Source organism: Meleagris gallopavo, chromosome Z (assembly GCF_905368555.1).
Source record: "Meleagris gallopavo chromosome Z, MGAL_WU_HG_1.1, whole genome shotgun sequence".
In the NCBI taxonomy this organism is placed as follows: domain Eukaryota; kingdom Metazoa; phylum Chordata; class Aves; order Galliformes; family Phasianidae; genus Meleagris; species Meleagris gallopavo.
The window spans coordinates 10,751,263-10,776,174 of NC_139435.1; the positions used below are offsets into that span (position 1 = coordinate 10,751,263).

At 40.4% G+C, this 24,912-nt stretch overlaps 1 protein-coding gene across 6 annotated transcripts in view; it reads left to right on the forward strand.

Moving 5' to 3' along the window:
• Positions 1-24,912, forward strand: part of RAI14 (retinoic acid induced 14) — a 95,790-nt gene that overhangs the window by 40,702 nt on the left and 30,176 nt on the right. For all 6 annotated transcript variants that reach the window (XM_085214304.1, XM_085214306.1, XM_085214301.1 and 3 more), the window contains exon 3: positions 13,149-13,279. In XM_085214304.1, the coding sequence (XP_085070430.1) occupies positions 13,149-13,279 (131 nt within the window). The remainder of the gene's footprint in view (positions 1-13,148; positions 13,280-24,912) is intronic.

Genomic DNA, 24,912 nt, shown 5'->3' on the forward strand with positions numbered 1-24,912 from the left:
CTTCTCTTGCCAATTTTGTTGGTACAAGAAGGGAAAGTACTGCTGCTCGTCATTTTCCTTAACGCTGATGGAATTGCTTTATTTTTTTTCTGGTAGCTTGATTTGAATCATGTAGATTTAAACTACTGATAATAAAAAGAGGAGTTTTAATAGAATTGTTAGATATTATAGGCTCACTTAAGATATCTGTGCAAATCTTTTAACGTGGAGCCCTAAATACAGTGCGCACCAGAGTTATAAAAGTCTATCAAATGGTCACTGCTAATTCCAAATGATTATAAAGTGCATGAATATCTTTGATATCGATAACTTCTATATATATTGATAATTAATAATTTGAGAAGTATTTTTCTTATCAGAGCTGATGGCTCTGTTATATTTCTTAGCAATTCTTTTCATTCAGCCTTTACATCGCCACTTGGTTTATGTCTGTTGTTAAATTATGTATATGCTTTCCCTTTCCTAGAGTTTTTTTAAAGGTAAACTTATTTTTATTTGAAAATAGTCCTTCAAACTCTTTTCTCTGAAATTTTGATGTTCATTGAGAGTGAAGCGGTAATCAACCAAAGATTGTTTATGAAACTTATAAGGGGAATCTTTTTAAAAGGTGCATTCTTGTGGAAGTGTGTAACAAGTAAGTAGTTTGTAACAGATATTTAGCTGAGCCACGTTTTAACAGTAATTAATGATTGATGCATTAATTCAGACTTGAGGAGCAATGCCTATTTCTTTTCCAAGACTTGAGAATATTTATGTTGGAGACTTCTAAAAAAACCTTTCAGAAACCGCTAGCCAGATGGATCCAGAGAATGCTTATGCATGTCACATATGTCTAACGCCTTTCCTTCCCCTGGGACCAAACTAGATTACATCAGATTTTATGGTTACGGGACAGAATTTTAGTGGAACTTAGCCATATGGTTGAGTCATCTGTTCTCTTCAGTTTTGGAAGGATTATACTAGCATCTTCAAAAGGCTGTTAAATTTATTGGCCTCTTTTAACCCATAAAATTTGGAAAACCTTCTGCTGTTTCTGGCATTGAAAAACACCCAATTTTCAGCTTATTTATACAATTTGCAATTATTAATTGGATATGTTAAAGTTGCTGTTAGAGGGTACAAAAAGATGCTCATATTGTAGGTTAATCTGACTTTTAATGTCTTGTGAGATGGAAGGAATCTCAAATGTGTATAATGCGGATTCTTAAAAAATATACTTTCCTTGCATTTTTGTCATGACCCACAAAGCTTTTAGGATGTATCTCTTCTTCCTCACAGTCTTAGAACCTATTACAAATCTTTGATCTCTTTCTCTCTCTTTTCACCTTGTCACATAAGTTATTGAAAAGCATGAATTTAACTCTCAGGTGATCATTTGCTCCTGGGAGTAGTCAAAATTCAGCAGTTGTTTATTCATGGTTGTTGTATTAGCTGCTCTCTGCAGAATCCAGCATAGCCTTGGTGCGCAGTCTCAATTTTTGAAAAGTATGTAAACAGGATGTAACAGGGAGTGTGAATATTTGGGAGTATTTGTCAGACCACTCATAAGCATCAAAGCAGAACAATGGATTTAAGGGACTGTTTAATGAGATTTACATTATTACTGTACTTTCTTTTTTTCCTCATTTCAGTACCTCTGTGGACAGTGATAAAGAGGTTCCAGCTGTAACAGGGATGTTTTTGATAATGGATAAGGGGCTAATAGCACAGCAGCCTCACTTACTTTACATGGGATTGTGTGCTCTGTCTCCACAGAAATGCTGCACACTGTGCTGCCTTTCAGGATTTTGTACTTTCAGCATTTTTTTATTGTAGCTTTTTAGTTCTTTGTGACTTTGTACTGGAAAGATGACAGTCTTCGGGTAGTTAACTCTCTTAATCCAGAATGTGCATGGAGCTTTTGAAGAGATCACAATTTAAGACAGGCAGCCCTGGGAGAATTCCTTAATGTAGCAGCAGCGGTATTCCTCACTGCATCAAGACTGCACAGTCAAACCATTGCCAGCCCTAATCTCTGCTAACGGTAAATAGTTTGTGGCATGCAAGTATTATTTGGTTTAAGAATAATTAATAGGAGCTGAATGAATGTTTTTTTTTTAACAAAAAATAACACACAGAATTGTGATTTCTGTTGTGTGAATAATCCTAGAGTGTCTGGTGAGATGGAAGTTATCCAAATGAGCGAGAGCATGGTAGTGATAGCTCAAGTAAATTGCACTTAGATGAGAATATTTAGATGAGAATCGTGGGTTCTTTACGTGTAGGCTAGTCCATTAATATTAAGCTGGGGTAGTTGTGACAGGCAGCATATGGCTTGATCACTGCTTGAACTGACAAGAGTTAAACTCCCCAATACCCTGGGGCAAATAGCTGAGTTTCCACAGGCTGCCTGAGGGATAATTTGATAGCTGCAGCCCTGATGGGATGAAGGATGAGGTCATCTGTGCTTGTCAAACAGAAAATCTGCATAAAGGGCATGTGATGCGTTATTCACTCCTGTAGAGAAAGGGAAGGAGCTCCTTCGACAGATGAGCTGTCTTCTTTTATGGAAGAAATGGACCCAGGAGCTGTTAGTTTACTCTCAGCTAAACATGATCTAGAAGTGTGCTCAGATTGCCAAGAATGCCAATGGCATCCTGGCGTCTATCAGAAATAGTGTTGCCAGCAGGAGGAGGAAGGTGATCATCCCTCTCTGGGGAGCACCTTGAGTATTGTGTTCAGTTTTGGGCCCTGCACTACAGGAAAGACATCGAGGCCCTGAAGGGTGTCCGGAAAAGGGAATGGAGCTAGTGAGGGTTCCCGAGCATAAGTCTTACAAGAAGTGTCCAGGGGAACTGGAATAGTTTAGTCTGGATAAAAAGGAGGTTCAGGGGAGACTTATAGCTCTCTACAGCTACCTGAAAGGAGGTTGTGGTGAGGTGGAAGTTGGCCTCTTCTCCCATGTAAGTAGCAAAAGGACTAGAACAAATGGGTTCAAGTTGTGTCAGGGTAGGTTCAGGTTGGTTCAGTATTAGGAAAAATTTATTTTCCAAAAGAGTTTTCAGGCACTACAGTGGACTGCCCAGGGAGGTGTTGAAGAAACACTTAGTTGTGGTACGAAGGGTCATTGTTTATTGGGGAAATATTGGTGGTAGGTGGATGGTTGGACTGGATGATCTTGGACGTCTTTTCCAACCTTGGTAACTCTGTGATTTGTTCAGACTCGAGGGAAGAAGGTAATGCGAGTGCCTGCTTATTCTTTCGTCCCTTTACATCAGGTGCCTGCCATACATGGGAAGTTGATGTGCATACAGAGAATCGGATGTAGAAAACCTTGTTTGATTCTCTATGCGTGTGATGTTGAGAATAAATAAAGTGGCAAGATGTGGTGCTGTGAAGTCTTTCATGCTCTTCTCTATCTGCTGAAGTTGAATTTCATGCAAAACAAAGCTTTCCTTTCAAATGTTTGAGTCCTACTGGTAATGAGTTTTAGGTATATGCCTAAATGACTCTGATTGTCCTTCTGCTCACTGATGGAAGTTAAAACAGATAAGCTTGGCCTGCTACTTTAATATTGAATTTTTGAGACCCAACAAATATTAGATCTACAGATCAGTCCATGACACAAATATATGTCCGTAGTCTGTTGAAGATCAGACAGATAGTGAAGCATTTTTGCTTTCTTTTGTAGTCGTGAAGTACTTTTAGAGACTGAGTTGAGCCCTTAAAAGGCTCCAAACAAAATAATTTCTTGGCATAGGGATTAGTCTCTATGTATGCACTGTATTTAGTTTGGCAATGGTTTCAGAATATGAGGCTATAACCCAGTAACAGTGGGTAAGTCATTACAAGAGGGATCAATTCAAATGTAAATAAACTGTTTATCTACTCTGAATAGTTTTGAGATTTTTAGCACAGTTTTTGTTAGGAATTATGAAATTTTATTGCTTCGTAGGAGCTTAGTAAGTATCAAAAAAGGGTGTGAATTGGTTTGAAAAGAGCCATCCAAGACGTTTTCTGATGCTTACAGAGAATATTAAGATGGTAGAGTTTTGTCAGGTATTCTACTCAAGTTTAGTTAGCAGAAAGACGGAACAAAGCAAAATGGAAATAACCTTGATTATGAGCTGTTGCTATAAGGTAGACATTTGTAAGATTGAAAACAAGGTGCTCTAGTGACTTGTACCTTACAGTAGTAATATTAATCAATGTGTGATTCCTGACTTGGAGCAATTCTGCTTGATGCTGGAGACATTTATTTTTCTTGTCTTCAGACTTCATAATTAGCCTTTGTCTCTCTGTTCCATTATTCTATTTACATAATAATGGGAAGAAAAAAAGGGCAATAGCCCTGAAATTAATGAAAACCGCCTTTATGCAGAAATGGAACATGAGCAAAGATTGGAAAGGTTTGGAAGTAGGCAGGAGAAAACATGGAGTCATTTGTCAACGAAGTGCCAGTCCTAGGAAGTGAGGTAATGTTGCAGTTGATGGTGTTGTAGCATGCGTGGATGTCCTTTCGCTTGTCTGTAAGCAAGAGTATCCATCAAGAACCTGTGGTCTCTGACTAAATTCAGTAGTCAGCAGAAACTGGAAAATGTTTCTGAAGATTTTAGTAGACAGAGTGAGCTTAGGTGCTTATACCAGAAAATAACTGGTGCTGATTTTTGAGAATGGTCTGCTAAGGAAGTAGTATGTGTACAGCATTCTGTGTTCAAAGCTCACTGTCTGGAGTTGAGATGGTGATAAGAACACGGAGTTTAGAACTATGTCTTGGTCATTAGGCACACTCTGATCCTCAGAATCCGTTGTATCTAACACAGTATTGCAGAATAGAAGATAGTCAGCATGATAGCTAAATAAACAAGCTTTGCTTGCAGATAGTTGGCAGTGTCCCTGTACCCTTCAGCCTGTTTATCACTGAAAAATACTTAACAGATAAAAAGTGAGATTAGATTGTTTCAAATCACCAGTTTCAAATCTCACAGTTTCTTTATTCCAACTGAACACAAAGCAGCTGTATAACAGAAATCCTGAGGACTTGAAAGATTATATATCCTTTATATGAGTTGCAGTTTGATCTTGATACTACGTAAAAATCTGTTAATTCGGTAGTTCTTCAGTCTTAAAACTTCAGTTGTCTTCAGGCCTGTCATGCTAAAGATCAATTCTATTTATAATAATAATAATAATAAATTATTATAAGTGTATAATTACTGTAAAGAAAACCTGAGGATTCTCTGTGGTCTTTGGCTAATAATTAAGGAGGTAGGGTTTTTTTACTAGGTTTTCAGGCTTTTTTTAAGCCTATGTTCTGATACCCCATGGATTTATTTTATTGAGTGTTCTTTTTTTTTTTTTGACATGCTCAACAGTAAACAGGTAAACAGAAGTTTCATTTTGGGCTTAGTAACATTTACATAATAATTTCAAGATAAGAAGAACTGTTATCTGAGTGCATTGTAGCTCAAATCCTTAAAACTATGATTGAAGGCGGAACAATGGGAGATGATCACTTCAGAGAGGAGTTTTTACTGTGCTCTGCTGGTGAAAGACTCTTTTATGTCACAGCATGTAGCCACCTTTTGCTGGGAGACTTTCAGGGCAGTCCTACTGGCTGATAAAAATGTCCTGCTGAGTGACTTGCTGTTCAGCTGTATTATTCTGGGGGTCAGCATAAAAAAAGTTTTCTTCAGTAATAATCACTTCTTTATCCACAGAAGCTACTCAATGAATGGGTAATTATCAAAGTTTACTGACAATCTACCATTAGACCTTTGTTAACACTGGTGGTTCATTCGCTTGATTGTTTCCTGCATCCCTATGATGGTTTTTCTCTCCTGTTCAAATAGAATTTGTGTTTTGACACAAATATGGTCCCTAGTATCAAACAGACCTGGTTCACTTTGCATACCATTTCTTTAACTAGGCAGTGTAGTAGAAGGAGCAAGAGAAAATTGAGTAACTCTTCTTGTTCGTAGCAAGTTTCACAGAATCATAGAATCACCAAGGTTGGAAGGAAGTTCACAAGTTACTTGCTTTACCACTACTGTTTCTACTTGTAAATAAATGCTTGTGAAAGCTCTGTGAACTGCAAATATTTCTTTTGCTATATAAATACAATTGATGTTACTAGCCATCAGTCATCCCAAGTAGGGAACATGATTAGCCAAGAGAAGCTGGAAAAGACTTTCTGACATAGCAACTATTAATATAGAGATAATATCACTGTGAGTTACCTTCAAGGCTTTTGTCACACTTTGCCTTTTTGATGACTTAATTAGAGATCAAGACATTATTTGTAGTAAAGTAAATGAACACAGCATCTTTTGGCACAGTGCACAGGGCACTGCTTTAGTGGGGTGTGGTGCAGCAAGGATTAGCTTGCAGTGGCTTTGGTGACTAATGAAGCACTTGGACAGATTTTGAAAACTATCTAGGAGATTGCTGATTCCCCAGCAATTGACAGGATTCTTGGAAGTAGTAGCTGCTGGAGTCTGCTAAAATCTGAATGTCCTGGGAGCTGCTGCCATAGTTTTGGACAAGCTGTTGTTGATAAGTTCAGAAAATTTTGCCATTCTGCATGAGAGATTTTCGCTCACACCGTGCATGTTCGTTTCTGGACAATTCAGTCTTGGGAATGGAGGATAGGGGCAAGTTTCATAGAATCTTAGAATCACAAGGTTGGAAACGACCTATAAGATCATCTAGTCCAACTGTCTTCTCACTACCACTGCTACCACAAGCTACTGAACCATATCTCACAGCTCCTCGTCCAGACGCTTCTTGAACACTGCCAGGGACGGTGACTCCACCACCTCCCTGGGCAGCCATTCCAGTGCCTGACCACTCTCTGAGAGAAAAAGTTTTTCCCCATGTCTAACCTAAATCTCCTCTGATACAACTTGTGGCCGTTTTCCCGGGTCCTGTTTGTTGCCTGGGAGAAGAGGCCAAACCCCTCTTCACCCCAGCCTCCCTTCAGGAAGTTGTAGAGTGCAATGAGGTCTCCCCTGAGCCTCCTCTTCTCTGGACTAAATAATCCCAGCTTCCTCAGCCGCTCCTCATAAGACTTGTGCTCCAGACTCCTCACCAGTTTTGTTGCCATTCTCTGGACACACTCCAGGACCTCAACACTTTTATTAAAGAGAGAAGGACTCTCTTTTTCTCCCTGAGTCTCAACAATAGTTCCCAGCTCATCCACACACCAGTCGTCTTCCCCTACGGCTTGCCTTAGAGCACTCAGGGACAGCCTGTTCTTGTGCCTTTAAGATTTCCGTCTTGGGGAGCGTCCAGGCTTCCTGGACCCCTTTACTCTTGAGAAGCGACTCCCAAGGGACCTGTGCTACAAGTGTCCTGAACAGATCAAAGTCCGCCCTCTGGAAGTTCAAGAAAGTAGTTTTACTGATCACTCTTTTGACATCTTCAAGAACAGATAATAAGTTTAGATTACTTAACCACTTACCACTGAGTCCTGGGTTGAATGTTTTCAGATAAGGCATTCTTTTGACAAAAGCCATCGTTGGTTGTTTTAACTTTGAGAGATGTTTTGTACAGTGAATGCATTCCCTACAATAGCATTGTTCTTAGGACCTCTTGGGAAATCCAGCACATGTGGACTTTTGTGGATGACCTTGCGATGCAGTGGTGTTCAGGGTCTTTGCCATGCAATTGTGACGCCAATTTTTAAGTATTCCTTTCCTTTTCAGACAGCAAGTTGCTGAGTTTGAAGTTACCAGGAATTTCAATTCGCTACTCAGGTTCCCTGCAGTTCTGATTTCAGTGGAGATAACATAACTCTGTCTCCAATAGGTTTGTAACAATGCAAGGTCACTTAAATCATCTCCTGTCGGCTGTGTGCCAAAGATAAAGAAACACGGTTGTTGTCCAATTAATGTTCGTTCAGGTCTTTGCACATGGGAAACACTGTGTACAAGTGCTATGTAGAACTGTCACCTCTTGTTATATGTTGTTGTTGCTTGCGTGGCATTTGCCGGTAATCTTAGATAGCTGAGAATTAATATTGTGATGTGATCATGATGGAAAATAAAAAAGTATCTTAAGCATTTTTTAAATTCTTGAGCTTCTCATCAGGAAGCAAAAATGTTCATTTTGTCTGAGAAACAAAAACAGTGCTCAAAATAGTTAATGCAATATTTAACTACAAAAAGTAAATTTTAATATGAAGATTTGCCATGTATGCATATTGAATGTGATCACAGTGGCAAAGGATTTTTAACGCAATTCTAGCACCATACAGTAATTATCTGATTGTATGACTGCAAGATACTTATAATTCCTGGCTTTGCAGAGGAAGTAACTTTTCTGTCTCTGGCTGATGGAGCTGCAGCCAGGACAGTTACTCCTATCCTGAAAATTGTCGATGAAGATAATGCGTACACTTTGCTTTTGGCTCTGGTACCATGCCCTTTTAATGAGTAATCATAAAGCAGTCAATCAGTCTCCCCCGCCTTCTTCCTCACTCCCCAGACCTCAGTCTGACAGTGCCTTATGAAGGAGTAGTTTCCCCTCCTGAACTTGGCTAGTTCTGTACTGCAGACTTCTTTCTTAGGTTCCTAAATGTTTAAACATGGAAAATTTTGGCTTCTGTCAGTGTTACAGTTAGGGCTGTAGGAGGGGGGTGGATTATCTACTCCCTTATATAAATGCACTCTTGTTAGTAGGAACAGATTGCCTATTTGTTGGCAAGACAGAAAATTTCCTTTCATCCTAGAGCATGCACTTCTTGAGCATTGATCACTATTCATTTCTCTTCATATCCAATGAATCTAATCATGACCTAAATTTAACAGCACACTGGTGTTTAAAAAAATAAAGTGGAGAGAGAGCAGCTGGAAATGTGCAATGTAAGGTACTAATTCTGCTATATGAAGCTGAAATATGTCTCATTTGCATGTTTTTACAAACCATGTTATTGCAGAATGTTAACTGTCTTGTTCTTGTTGAGGAAGGGATAAAGAAAGCTCACATGTATGATCTTTTCCATGCGGGTGTTTGCCTTTAATACTGAGCTGCTCTTTTTTTTTTTTTTTGTCTGCAGATATCATGGTGTACCATACTGTCCAGGTTGCTCAGTTGACTAACTTGCCAATTTTAGGCTTGCCAACTTTAAAAAACCCAAACAAAACATCCGTTGGCTTTATTTCTGACAAAATGCATCTATTTAACTGCTTGAGTCTGACAGTTTTGTTGCTCTGATACTATACTCAAGAGATTTTCAGAAGATGCTACTGCTGTTCTGTGTTAACATTTAGATTGTGCCCTATGTGATTTTGCTCATTTCAACATATTTATCAGTGACGTGGATGGTGGAATCAAGTGCACCCTCAGCAAGCTTGCAGATAACACCAAATTGAGTGTTACAGTTGATAAAATAAACAAAGAGATGCCATGCAGAGGAACTGGGACAGGCTCAGTAAATGGGTTCACGAGCACTGAATGAGGTTCAGCAAGGCCAAGTGCAAGGTGTTCCACTTGGGTAATGGCAATCCCAGATAAGCGCACAGACTGGGAGAAGAGCTCCTTGAGAGCAGCCTTGCTCCCTGAAGAGTTCCCTGAGAAGGATTTGGGGGTTCTGTGAAGCTGGACGTGAGCCAGCAGTGTGTGTTTGCAGCCTGGAAGGCCTGCAGTATCCTGGGCTGCATTAACAGCGGGGCGGCAGCAGGGAGAGGGAGGTGATTGTCCCCCTCTGCTCTGCCCTTGTGAGGCCCCAACTGCAGTAATGAAGTACCCCAGGCCCCCAGCACAAGAAGGATATGGAGCTGCTGGAGCAGGTCCAGAGGAGGTAATAAAGATGCTCAGCTGGACGGGGCTGTGAGCAACCTGGTGTAAAGGGAGGTGTCCCTGCTTATGGCAGGGAGTTGGAACTAAGTGATCTTAAACATCCCTTCAAACATAAAGCATTCTATGGTAAATTACCACTGAAGTCTTTTGTGGACATTTCACGATAACCATGTCTTGTGGGATCAGAAACAGGCTAATATTGTAAGAGACCCCAAAAATGTTGCAAATGCAACAGTCACTGCTTCTGATCAGGGATCTCTGCTTTCTGATCTAATCTGTGCACCAGTGGCTTTGCAGTTTTTGATTATATCAGTTGCTGTGAAACCCTTACTGACTTTCTCCACGTTGCTTCTAGCTATGGGTGCAGTGTTTTTCTGAGCATGTATTGTTACTTCCAGATATTTTTTTTCCTGAAGAGGATGGATAATAGAGCTAATTTCCTACACGAGTGGGTATTTTTGAGAGTCTGTTGTATGCCATTTATTTATTTATTAGCTGTCCCTTTAACTTCTGGAATGCATTGTGCAAGGCTGCTGTGGAATGTAATAGAGAAATGATGATAGGCTACTGCAGGCAGTGGAGAATGGTGATCCTGTAAAAGTTATATTAGAGAAATACTTGAGCAATAGTTGATACCTGCGTAGTTTCTTTTTTTTTTTTCTCCTATTTGGACAATTGTCTCCCCCATTCCATTTTGCAAATAAAAAAAAAAAGGTTTCTAAATGGATTTATATAACTTGCATTATAGTTAAATGTGTATAATTCTCAGATAGCTTGAAAAGAAACTGGTCTTTCATCTTTTAAGAATCTTCAGAGAATACAGCTATTTTAATTTTTTAAATAAGCCTGTTACACACCGACAAAGGGAAACTGTGTTCTTTTGTCTTTCAGGAGCAAAACAAAAGAGCTGATATGATAGCATTAAAGATTTTATAGCGTTGCTGAGGAAATCTGAAAACATGCAATTGAAAAAAGTACAGTTGGATTAAGTATTTGACAATCTGTAAGACTGCTTATTTCTTCAGCAAATCTCAGACATAGTGTTTAGAAGAAGAGGTACTAATTAGATACAGAATTAGCACCTTGAAAACAAAGGTCCAAAATTACATATTTTCCTGTTTTAGTTTCTAGTCTCCTTGGCTTTCCTCTAAATAGGGAAAAGAATTACCAGCATTGCATAAAAATATAAGGAAATGAACATTGGTGGCTGTTCTTTGATGCTAAGATGGAGCTGACAGACCTAAGTTTTTCAGGGTTTTCATGAGAAACTGCTTTGCTTAACATCTTGTGTGTTTGACAGTTTAATTCACAGATAGAAGGGATTCTGACTAGTTGTACCTAAATTAGGGTTATCAGTTACCTGCTGTCTCCTCCTTTCTGAAGACAAGGGTGTGGGATGTAGGTGGTACTAATCCTTTGCAGTCATCGGGGAATTCACTAAGTATCTTAGATTTATATATATTATATGACTACATAATAAAAAACCAGAAGAATCAGGAGTAACCACCAAAACAGAAGGCACAATATGTTGTCAAACAAGCCGCTAATTTTAAAACATTTTATTTACCAAGAAGATATTTTTTCCTTAACATCTGTTTTTGATAGTAGGCTCTCTTTAAAAGGATAAAAAATCGTAACTGAAGAATATGCAGTGAGTTTCATTTTAGGTGGAGCCTGCTGCTTTAAAGGGTATTATTGCCATGGAATCTAAGTATTGCTAGGGGAAACAACATTTTTTGCAGACAAAACTATTGCTATGCAATCTACAGATATCTATTCCAGTGGTGTAAGAACAAAGAATATAACCTGCTTGATGCAGTTACCCACCAGTCATAACAGTGTCATAAGCCTGCAATTGTTCTTTGTCTTTTGCATGCCACTTCGTTTGACAGAGCAACCATTCATATTTCTGATTCTAGGTGTTGCTCTGTCAACTCCTATCTACTTTCTTGCCTGGACTGTTCTCTCACATTGATGTTGTGTTGCTGTTTTTTTTAGTTTGCTTTCTGTTAAATAAAAAAAAAATATATATATATATTCATTTGTTTCGCTTTTAAATAGCTAGTAACACTTTTCTTCCCTTCTACTTTTGAGAGAGTGCAGAGCCTGCAGAGCTGGTTTGTACTGGTGTGCAGCTCATACATTTTTTTCTCACAAGTCCAGACGGCAGAGCACTGAACGTTTTGTTCAGCTAGTGGCAAAAAAAAAAAAATCTCTACAAAGTGTTAGAACAGAGTGCTCTTTAAGCTGAATATTTCTCAAGGAGCATATTAGTATGATTTCAGTCTTTGCCAAAGTTGTTTGTGCAGAAGTACAGTACTGATGAACAGATTAGTTATGCTGGAGATGAGCTAACTGATGTCAAAGAGAAGGCTGTAATCTTTTGAAGGTACTTTACTGAGTGTAGCAGGATGCAGTGCTAAGCCAAAAGCAGCTTTTAATTGCATATGCATCAGATGTTCTTCCTGAAGGCTGTACCTTGTTGTTAGCCCAATCTAGAAAGCATAGCTGGAACTTTTCCTGAACTTCATTATTTTGCTGTGATTACATGGGATATAAAAGGTTACTTTGTTTTCTTAGTAACTTCCTAGATTCTGGTTACAGATATGGGAGAAGAAATACACTGTCCCCTGAGAGCCTGGTATCATAGGGGGCATCATCAATCACATTAGGAAGTAGTGTCTTTTCACTGATATAGGCTATCAGAATCTTCAAAGGGATATTAGTGAACTCTTTTTGGAAAGGTTTAAATGTAAGGTGCTTGCCTTTTGCTTTCAGTAGTGCTATGGATGTACTGTCTGTTGTTGCTTGATTCCTTTGTTTTAAAGGCAGGCATTGGGACTAAAAGCTCAGTAGAATTAGTTACAGCCAACAAAGGTAAGTCTCTTGACCTGTTAGACTCCATGAAGTGAGACAATGGGAAAGACGAAAAGATTTGAAATATGTAAAGTTTTGGCTGGCCTGTGTTTGTAGGGTGGGATGTGAATCAGCTGAGATAGCTCATTGGTTTTCCATTTGATGTGTGTGATGAAGATCTCATGGGATAAGCGTGAGAAATAGAAAGCAGAACTAGACAAACGATAGGGAACTCTTTCATAAAGAGTAGGAACAGCATCTGCACTACTCTTCTACAGCGTTTCCATGTCAGAAGTCATCTTTGGTGGTGAGTGACTTAGGTCCTGGCTTGAGCATTTGACTACTTGGGAGCTTGTGCTACACAGGTTGCAACTTTATTTAATGCAGCTTTATGCGCACCTTCTTTGGGCCTTTGACTGAACTTTCGTTGGTGGTGAATATGTGCAAGATCATTCCAGGAAGCCTGTGCACAGTGCTAGTACTAATAATGTTTCTTTCTCCTTTTACTGCAGACTAATGAGTGGAATAAGAACGATGATCGGCTACTGCAGGCAGTGGAGAATGGTGATCCTGAAAAAGTGGCTTCATTGCTGGGTAAAAAGGGAACCAGTGCCACCAAACAAGATAGTGAGGGGAAAACTGCGTAAGTCTAACTTAAATTTGTGATTTAAACATGATAGTGGGGAAAAGTAGCCTTGGATGTGCATGCCACTTCTAAGAATGAAAAAACAGAAACTATCCTGAAAACAAAGGTACCATTTCTTAATGAGAAACCTATTGAACTAAATTGAAGCTCATCTGCTGGACAGATTGATCCTATTTTGGTACAGAGTATTTTGAGACTTGGGAATTTCATGGCACTATACAGATTGTACACTCCAAAAGGCATTAATCTTTGGTTCTGTTTTTTCCTGTGAGCATTATCTTCATGACATAGAACTGAAGATATTTTTCTGTCTAATGGTTTAATTTGAATTGAAGTTTTTGTGATGGGCTTTTAAAATCTTGCAGATACTAATGACTTGTGCAACTGTTCCTTGTTTTGATTGAAATTTGGCAATGAAAGTTTTGTATGAATGAGATTTCTTTCACAGTCTCACTATATTTTTCATTGAGACTCAATGTATTATTTTCTTCTATTCTTCCTCTTGTCCTCTGATGAACAGTCTTAACTGTGGAACACAGAAAATTCCAGTAATGAAGTTACAACATAAGATTGTTGTCTTTAAGCTTTCTTAAGGGACTCAGGGGTGATTAAATAAGTGTAAAATAGGCTTCCTCTGAGAAAACAAAAGCCTTCAAAAATTCTGGATAGATGGAGAGAAAGGAAAGCAATTTCTAGTCTTAGGATAGACAGAATGAGGCAGTTTATAACAAATAGTAAGTTCTAATGAATTACCTTTGCATTATTTATTGAGTCACATTATGTTTCTTGCTTGATCTGTTTTAAGTTTTCTACATCTGAGTTATTTCTGTTCTGCATCTGAGGAAACTAAATGATGGCAGCAACTCATAATGATCTGCAGCTTCTTACTGCAAAAGTCCACATTCTCTTAATTACTTTAAGTGGCCTTTCTCCACACACAGTATGATTTTAATTTTAAAAGTTGCATGTGTACATTTTTCTTTTGAAAAAGACATAATCAGAGCATGACTTCTTTCAAGTCTTCTGAAATAGAGATATATTTAGCCTTTTGTCTTTTTTCTAGTTAGTGAAACCTTGGAGCTGAAGTCCTAATCTGCACTGTGTCCAGTGTAACACTGGTATTTTGCAAGTTTCATATATAATTTGATACTGATTTTTTTTGTAGGAAGCCAAACAAGACTGAAATTATCAAAAAACATACACAAGCCTTTTGACTCTTAATATTGAGATTGTAACTGTAGGGATTTGGTGCAATGGCTTTCATGTTTGCAGAAACACACTTCAAAATTTACTATTCTTTGCAGCTGCAAATAAAGAAATCAACTATATATTTCTACTAATTATGCAGCTATTAATTATGCAGATACATATACTGTTAATTTTAATATTTTGAAATATAATTACATTTAATTTTAGTTTAGAAATATGAACTAATGCTGTAAAGATCTATGTTTTTTACTAATTTAGTATACTGAGCTGATTATCAGTTACTTTTAAAGTATTTCTATGTAATGGTTTAAAAAAAAAAACTTCAGAGAATGCAAAAAATACCACCGTTGTGATACAGAAATACAGCTTGTCAGCTCTCATTCTGTTTCCAGTGCTTTGAGAAAATCAGCAGACCTGCTGGAATTACTTCTTCTTCAGTTTTGAAAGATAGTGACAGACAGGTATAGAAGCTGTGACACTGATATGGAGAGACACAGCTACCAAAGAATACTGTGATCCAGAACTGTTCTCTAATATGGCTTATTACTAACAGGCAGTTTCTTGTTTTCATAGAATCATAGAATCATAGAACCACAAGGTTGGAAAAGACCTATAAGATCATCTAGTCCAACTGTCTTCTCACTACCACTGCTACCACAAGCTACTAAACCATATCTCACAGCTCCTCATCCAGACGCCTCTTGAACACTGCCAGGGACAGTGACTCCACCACCTCCCTGGGCAGCCATTCCAGTGCCTGACCACTCTGAGAGAAAAAGTTTTTCCCCATGTCTAACCTAAACCTCCTCTGATACAACTTGCGGCCATTTCCCCGGGTCCTGTTTGTTGCCTGGGAGAAGAGGCCAAACCCCTCTTCACCCCAGCCTCCCTTCAGGAAGTTGTAGAGTGCAGTGAGGTCTCCCCTGAGCCTCCTCTTCTCCGGACTAAATAATCCCAGCTCCCTCAGCCGCTCCTCGTAAGACTTGTGCTCCAGACTCCTCACCAGTTTCGTTGCTCTTCTCTGGACACACTCCAGGACCTCAACACCTTTCCTGTAATGAGGGGCCCAAAACTGAACGCAGTACTCGAGGTTTGGCCTCACCAGTGCTGAGTAGAGGGGAATGATCACCTCCTTGCTCCTGCTGGCCACACTATTTCTAATGCAGGCCAGGATGCCATTGGCCCTCTTGGCCATCTGGGAACATTGTTGGCTCATGTTCAGCCCAGCATCAGCCAGCACCCCCAGGTCTCTTTCTTCTTCACAATCATCTAGCCACTCATCCCCAAGCCTACAACGCTGCTTGGGGTTATTGCGGCCAAAGTGCAGGACCTGACACTTGGCCTTGTTGAACCTCATCCCATTCATCTCAGCCCAGCGATCCAGCTTATCTAGATCCCTCTGTAGGGCCTCCCTACCCTCAGGCAGATCCACACCACCTCCCAACTTGGTGTCATCTGCAAACTTACTGAGGGTGCACTCAATCCCCTCATCTAGGTCGTCAATAAGTATATTAAACAAGATGGGCCCCAGAACTGACCCCTGGGGGACAACTCCACTCATAATGGGTCGCCAGCTGGACTTAACTCTATTAACCACTACCTGTTGGGCACGGCCCTCTAGCCAGTTCCTTATCCAAAGAAGTGTATACCTGTCCAGACCACAGGCAGCCAGTTTCCCAGCAGAAGAGTACTGTGAGAGACTGTGTCAAAGGCTTTGCTAAAGTCTCGGTAGACTACATCAACTGCCCTTCCCTCATCCACCAGACTGGTCACCCAGTCATAGAAGGAGATGAGGTTGGTCAAGCACGACCTGCCCTTCATGAACCCATGCTGACTGGGCCTGATCCCCTGGACACCATGCACATGCCGTGAGATCTCACCCAAGATGATTTGCTCCATTACTTTCCCCGGTATCGAGGTCAGGCTAACAGGCCTATAGTTCCCCAGATCCTCCTAACGGCCCTTCTTGAAGATGGGAGTCACATCAGCAAGCCTCCAATCCTCCGGGACCTCTTCAGTTTACCAGGAGCGCTGATAGATGGCCGAGAGCGGCTCGGCAGTTACCCCCTGCCAGCTCCCTCAGCACCCGAGGGTGTAGCCCATCCGGTCCCAATTTTTAATTTTTTTTTTAATTTTCCCAATTTCAGAGTCTTTAATTTTTACATGTATGCTCTAAAACCAAAATACTGCTGCCTAAGCAACATTTCTAAATGCAGATGGAAGCACAGCCACAATTTCCATCCAAATAGGCTTGTATCTCCTGTGTTCGCAGTATGATGCCAGGGCTTATACCTGCGCACTGATTCCTGGTGCCTAGCACAGCTGTTTTATTCTGCCTCTGGATCTCTGGTTAGAGGCAGATGCAGCTACAGCCTAGCACTGGGTCTGGCAGTGTCCCACAGGTGCATGGTTCTAATTTGTCAGCTACCTCTTCTGGAGCATGGGAGACTCATGCTGGAAAAGAGCAATCTGGAGAAGTCTTTTTGGGACAACTCAATACAATCATGCTCAAATGTCACTAATTAGTGGTCTGCTATGCTATTTGGGAAGGAAGCTTTGCTAATCAGTGGTCTATTGATTGATCGATGCCCTGTGAGTATATATTGATGCATTTGTTTATTTAATTAGGCTGAAGGTGACTAACTGGAAGAGTATGATGGATCCAATTATGTAACAACTTGTATAATGCGATTACAGCATTGGAATGTGCTTGAAAGCACAAAAGGAAAAACAATTTGTTTAGCTTTCTGTTATCACAGAATCACAGAATCACAGAATTGTAGGGGTTGGAAGGGACCTCTAGAGATCATTGAGACCAACCCCCCTGCCAAAGCAGGTTCCCTACACCAGGTCGCACAGGTAGGCGTCCAGGCGAGACTTGAATATCTCCAGAGAAGGAGACTCCACAACCTCCCTGGGCAGCCTGTTCCAGTGCTCCGTCACGCTCACCATGAAGAAGTTCTTACACACATTCATGCGAAACTTCCTATGCTGTAGCTTATGTCTGTTTCCCCTCGTCCTGTCTCCATGTACCACTGAAAAGAGACTGGCCTCACCAGTATGGCCGCCACACCTCAGATATTTATAAACCTGGATCAGGTCCCCTCTCAGTCGTCTTTTCTCAAGGCTAAACAGACCCAGTTCACTCAGCCTTTCTTCACAGGGGAGATGCGCCAGGCCTTTCACCATCTTTGTGGCCCTCCGCTGGACTCTTTCCAAGAGATCCCTGTCTTTTTTGTACTGGGGAGCCCAGAACTGGACACAGTACTCCAGATGAGGCCTTACCAGGGCAGAGTAGAGGGGGAGGATCACCTCCCTTGACCTGCTGGCCACACTCTTCTTAATGCACCACATGCATTAAGAATGCCATTGGCCTTTTTGGCCACGAGGGCACACTGCTGGCTCATGGCCAACCTGTCGTCCACCAGGACGCCCAGGTCCCTCTCTGCAGAGCTCCTCTCCAGCAGCTCATCCCCCAGCCTGTATTGGTGCATGCAATTATTCCTCCCTAGGTGTAAGACCCTACCCTTGCTTTTGTTGAACCTCATCCAGTTTCTTACTGCCCAGCTCTCCAGCCTGTCCAGGTCTCGCTGAATGGCAGCACAGCCTTCAGGCGTGTCAGCCAATCCTCCCAACTTCGTATCATCAGCAAACTTGCTGAGGGTGGCCACTATCCCCTCATCAAGGTCATTGAAGAAGACGTTGAACAAGACGGGACCCAGCACAGACCCCTGGGGGACACCACTGGTTACAGGTCTCCAGCCAGACTCTGCACCGCCAACGACGACCCTCTGCGCTCTGCCACTCAGCCAGTTCTCAACCCACCTCACTGTCCACTCGTCTATCTCACACTTCCTCAGCTTTGTTATAAGGATGTCGTGGGAGACACTATCAAATGCCTTTCTAAAATCAACGTAGACTACATCTACCGCTCTTCCCCCATCCACCTAGCAAATGACAGCATCATAGAAGGCCACCAAGTTGGTCGAGCACGACCTCCCCTTGGTGAACCCATGCTGACTACTCTTGATAACCTCCTTTTCTCCCAGTTGTCTGGAGATGGTATCCAGCACAAGCTGTTCCATCACCTTTCCAGGGTCGGAGGTGAGGCTGACAGGCCTATGGTTACCCGGATCTTCCTTCTTGCCTTTTTTGAAGACTGCAGTGACATTGGCTATCCTCCAGTCTTCAGGGACTTCCCCTGTTATCCAAGACCTCTCAAAAATGATGGAGAGCGGTTCGGCATTGACCTCCGCCAGCTCCCTCAGCACACGTGGATGCACACCATCAGGTCCCATGGACTTGTGGACCTTAGTACTGCCTAGGTGCTCACGCACGTCCTCTTTCCTGACTAAAGGGAAGTCTCCCATTCCCCAGACCCTCTCACTAACCTCCAGGGTGTGGGATTCCTGCTGGAGAGCCTTTTCACTGAAGATGGAAGTAAAGAAGGCATTCAGTATCTCTGCCTTCTCAGCATCCCCCGTTACCAGAACCCCCCCTCACTTAGTAAGGGGCCCACATTCTCTCTAGTTTTCCTTTTGCTGTTAACATACTTGAAGAAGCCTTTTTTATTATCCTTTATCACTTTAGCTAGATTCAATTCCAGACGGGCTTTAGCCTTCCTTGTCACATCCCTGCAGGCCCTGACTACATTCCTATATTCTTCCCAAGTGGTCAGACCCTTTTTCCACATTTCATGGACCTTCTTCTTCCCTTTGAGCTTGCGCATGAGCTCCTTGCTCATCCACACAGGTCTCCTGCCACCTTTTCCTGATTTCTTGCTCACAGGGACGCACCGATCCTGAGCTTGGAAGAAGAGCTGTTTAAATGCTGACCAGCTCTCAGAGGCCCCCTTACCTTCTAACACCCAAGCCCACGGGACAGCTCCAAGTAGGTCCCGGAAGAGATCGAAGTTGGCTCTCCTAAAGTCCAGAGTAGCAATCCTACTTATTGCTTTGCTTCTTCCATTCAGGATCTTGAACTCCACCATCTCATGACCACTACAACCCAAGCTGCTCCCAGCCTTTACTTCCTTAACAAGTCCATCCCTGTTGGTGAGAATAAGGTCCAGTAACACCCCTCCCCGTGTCGGTTCCTCCACCACCTGCATCAGAAAGTTGTCTTCAACACATTGCAAGAACCGTATGGACCGTGCGTGCCTGGCCATGTTGGTTGTCCAGCAAATATCTGGATAATTGAAGTCCCCCATAAGCACCAGTGCCTGTTCACTTAAGGTGCAAAGTGTTTTTACTTCACTTCAGTGTTTTCTTTCTTGTTCTCTTTCTTAATAATTCTTCAGGCAAAATTGTTGATATTGCTCAGATCTTTATTTGAAGCATAGTTTTTAATATTTATTTTAAACAAAAGGTGGAGAAGACTAATTTTTTCAGGCTTAAGAGTACATTTCTAAGATTTTTTTTTTGTTTTTTTTTTTTTTTGTAATCAAATGGTTTCTTAATATGCTTGAACTGAGAGGAACAGAGACAACCCACAGTTTTCTGCGTCTGTTCTGTTGAATATTGTGTGCGTCATTCTACTGAGTCCTGTTCCAGCATTCTTCAGCTCTGGCTCAGGTTTGGACATAACCATTTAAATTTTGCTGCTATCTTCTTTTGTTCAAGTCCTGCAAACTCTTTTTTCTGTGAATTACCCATATGCAGTAAAACACAGAATTTTTAATTAATGTGGTCAAGGGGAGTAGGTATATTGTTTGGAGGTTGTATTAACAGATTTTGATCTGGAGTTTTAACTCACCAGTAGTACCTCTTAAGAAAAAAAAAAAAAAAGAGTCAAACTAGTGAAAGAAGGTTTTTAAGTCTTGTCTGACATCCCTATCACCACCACCATTCAGCCTCTGACTCCGACCTTTCTATAAACAATAAATTAGTTTTAAGGCTATGGAGCAAATCCACCTTTGGTGTAAGTTGACAGAGCTACATTATTACTCCCACTTATACTGCACAAACTATTGCCAACTACATTTGTAATAGAACCTGTGTGGAAATCTGACTCTTCCATTGTAGTCCTATTCTTCCAGATGGTGATTTTTTTTTTTGTCCAACTTCCTTAAACAGCAAAACAGTGCTTTCCAATTTGGAAGTTGATCATTTAATTCCCACTTAAACTAACAATAAAGGCTTTTAATAATAAATTTTAATAAAGGAGGGCCTTTTCAGGAGGGGATAGGATTTATTCATGTACTACTCTTTCCACAAGAACAAGTCTTCAAATGAGCTGTTATTTAAATAATTTGCTGCTATTATTGGGGGGAGGGGGAAGTTAAAGTTTGGAAATAATTCATAATGTATAAATGGCAGCAATTCCATGTCCTGAAGTTATTTTGTCTGTGTGCCAGTGCATCAGTGCCATTTTTGCATGTTTTTTCAAGGTACTGAATCAAATGCTTATCGCTATTAAATGGAACAAAAGCTCTCTGTAATTTAATTTATTGCGGTTGTATCACCTGTTGCTTAATGAAATGAGTAAGACGATATAAAAAAGCTTTAGTTCTCTACAAATGCACTTTCACAAAACTGTTGTCAGTAGCAGTCAGCAGAAATGATGTGTTTTCTTTTGAACAAGAATGTTCATATCTCAGAGACTGAGCTGAAAGTAAATTTTGAAGCACATTCCAACCCCAAATCCTTTAACTTGCTCAAAGTATTCATTTTTCCTTTCTCACTTTTGTATCTTCTTGTATTAGGAGCTAAGTGGAGTTGCACTATGGGCATCACCATTTGATGAGTAAATTAGGTATTAAATGTTTTTTTGTGAGGAACATGTTCCTTTTATGAATTCATGTTTCCTATTGTATTTATCTTAGTAGGAACTTTTGAAAGAATACGGGTTTACTGGAGTTATTATACTGTCTTGATTGAGCCATAGATTTAGACAGCTCACCTCCAAAATCAGGGAAGTACCTTACCAAATGAGTACAGTGTCTGTGGAATGGAAGAGCTGCAGTATCCTTCCTTTGTTGATTCGAAACTGTATTAATCCTCTAGAAGACTTTCAAAATTAAGGAAGTTTCCACATTTTATTTGCACATACTGGAGCTCCTCAGTAAAACATCATACACTATGGAATGTTTCCTTTGCACAGACAGAATCACAGAATCACTGAATCACCAAGGTTGGAAAAGAGCTTCAAGATCATCCAGTCCAACCATCCACCTATCACCAATAGTTCTCACTAAACCATATCCCTCAACACAAAATCCAAATGTTCCTTGAACACCTGCAGGGTTGTGACTCCACCACCTTCCTGAGCAGCCCATTCCACTACCTGATCACTCTTTCAGACAAGTAGTATTTCCTAATTTCAGCCTAGGACTATGTTACCTCCAGAAATTGACCTAACACTTAATTAGAAAAGCATCCTAGCATATTGTCTTCTGAAAATTGTACCAAGGTGAGAGCTGCAAGAAATGTCTAATATCTGAGCATCATTACCTCCCTAGGAATGGAATTAATTGGTATTCCAAAAACTTCATAAGTTATCTGTCAGAAAGCAATTTTTGACTAACATTTGTCATAGTGTTTAATTTATGGTAGTCCAGATGGTAACAACAATGTCTACATTTCAGAATATAGACAAAATAAAGATAACCACATGATAGAGTGATCTCTAGCCATATTTTACTGCTCAAGAACAGTAAAAATGGAATCTGGTTCTTGTTTCAAAATTTCTAGTAAAGTTTGTTTTCGTGGGAGATTGGTTGTAAATGCTTTTATTTTTCCAAAACTTCCTTGAAGTTCTTTTCAGGTCAATATCCTGAAAAGTTTAGTTTCCCCTGCCCCCCACAGCATTGTTATGAATTTGATTCAATTAAGGTATTAATATTAAATTTCCTGAGAAATTACTTTCCACTTTAATCTAAAGTTTAGAAATGCTAATGAAACATCTGGGCATGGTTGGACAAAATCATCCTCTGCCACGATAGTAAATTGGGCTAATTAACTTCCTGTTATAGTCAGTATGAGCCAGTTGTTACTGTATAGTGAGGAGAATTGCTTACATCTCCACAGTGAAGGAGCAAAAATTAATTTTTATTTTGCAATACATGCAAAAATCCATATTTCATACAAGTATTTTTGTACTGACAAGCATAAGTTTTGTAGGTTTTTAAATGATGTCCTTCGTGTGCAGTTCGTGCCAGGGTTCCTGCCAGGAATGATCCTGGTTCTTGACTGTAGGATAGTTTCTGATGGTCTGAGTATAGAACCCCTGACTGAGACTTGAAAATGCATCATGATCATATTTTTGCATCAGAGCTCTTGGAACGGGTCCAGAGAAGTGCCACTAAGATGATCAGAGGGCTGGAGCACCTCTTCTATGAGGAAAGGTTGAGGGAACTGGGATTGTTTGGCTTGGAGAAGAGAACGCTCCGGGGAGACCTCATTGTGGCCTTCCAGTGCTTGAAGGGAGCCTATAAACAGGAGGGGAACAGCTTTTTACAAGGGTTAATAGTGATAGGACCAGGGGGAATGGTTTTAAACTAAGACAGAGGAGGTTAGGTTAGATATTAGGAGGAAATTTTTCACACAGAGGGTGGTGATGCACTGGAACAGGTTGCCCAAGGAGGTTGTGGATGCCCCATCCCTGGAGGCATTCGAAGCCAGGCTGGATGTGGCTCTGGGCAGCCTGGTCTGGTGGTTGGTGACCCTGCACATAGCAGGGGGTTGAAACTCAATGATCTTTGTGGTCCTTTTCAACCCAGGCCATTCTGTGATTCTGTGATTCTATGATCTTAGTTATATTTTTGACAGGACTTTTAATCAAGAATGTTCAAGTTCTGCTATATGCATTTTTAAAGCATTATTTGTTAAGACATTTTAATATTATTGTACCTTCATATTTAAAAATAAGAAGAAGAGACAGAAATGAATGCTGTTTAGTTAGATTTCAGTTACAAAGATCCTAACCTTTGCTCCTGAGAAACTGAAACTTTCTCTTTAATAATTTCGTGGGAAAAACAAACAAATTCCACTTATCTGAAAAGCAAACTCCCTATTCCGAATAAATTGCTTTGAACGTTGAGAATTATCCCATGGGTCTTGTGCATCTTATATGGACACAATTTCCTGCAGATGACAGCTAGAGTTCAAGGAGGAAACAATCAAATTCTTCTAAGAGCTAACTTGCATCTTCTGTATAGTACTTGCTTTTATTTGCTGATTAATAGGATGTCTATTCTTAATAAGTGGTTGCATTTCATTATCTATATGAGTAGATCTGTGATTTTGGAGAAATCTGAAGGGCCTCCATGCATGTGTTTAGATACTCTGTGAGGCACCCATCCCTCTCTGGTAGGATTGGACAAACCTGTAATGCTGCTTACCAGGCAGCTGACGGAATTCCCTGTAAAACAGGTCCTTCTGCAGGGTTGCCAAATACCCAGTTTTTTACCAGACCTGGCCTGTTTTCAAGAAACCTGTGAGATGCTTTCATCAGAGCATAGCCTAGATGGTTGGGAGTCTTTTTGTGCCTGGTTTGGAACAGCTGCTGCTTGGCTCATGTGGAGGCAGAACACTGCTTCTGTGTTGTAACACTGTGGCTGCTCTTTTCACTCCTCTTATCCAAGCTGGCAAGAGAGCACGGGAAGCATGTTTCTTGTGGGCTGGGCCAGAACCAGGCTCTGCAGGGCTGGAGGGGACAGGGCAAAGGCTGAAGTTGTTTTTCAGATTTATATCTATGTAATGGGTTGCAGTTGTTTAACGTGTTTTTCAAAGACTTATGCAACCAAATGAGCTGCATATGTAGATTTTAATTACACTAACTGGCTTCTACTAGCCTAAAGTGCCTCAGCCTAGGAAGGGAAGGAGAGCAAATAACTGAAACAAAGTAATTTGTAAAAGCTAGATTTTTTTTTCTTCAAAACACTTACTTGTCTGGCTTTTATATCATTCTGTGTCTTGTTTCACATACTGTGCAGGTGCGTGTTAAGAAAGCACTAACTGGAAAATGAAGGAATGTGCAGAACTTGGCTGTTCCTACTCCATATGTGTGGAGTCTTTGTTAAAAGCTTTACTGGTATAGTTATTCTGAAATGCTAAATTAGAATACATTGTCATAATCTTTTAAAAAATGTAATCTTAACCATCAGTCTCTGAAGAATGTTATTGGTGGATTAATGCACTTGTTTTTTAATTCCCCTATGAAGTAAGAAAAGGTAACTTTATACAGTTTCAAAAAAATCAAATAGTTCTCCTATTTTAAGCCTAAAATGATTCATTTTACCTGAAGTTTAAAAATCACAGAAACTTCAGAAATAGTGCATACCCTGAGCTACCATAAGTCAGGGTCCCTGATGATGAATAAGGATATCTGTACTCTTTGGTTCTTGGAGTACTGCGTACAGTTCATAAACCCTGCTGGATTTTCAGGCAACGAAAATATTTTCTTTAGATTAACTTCTACCC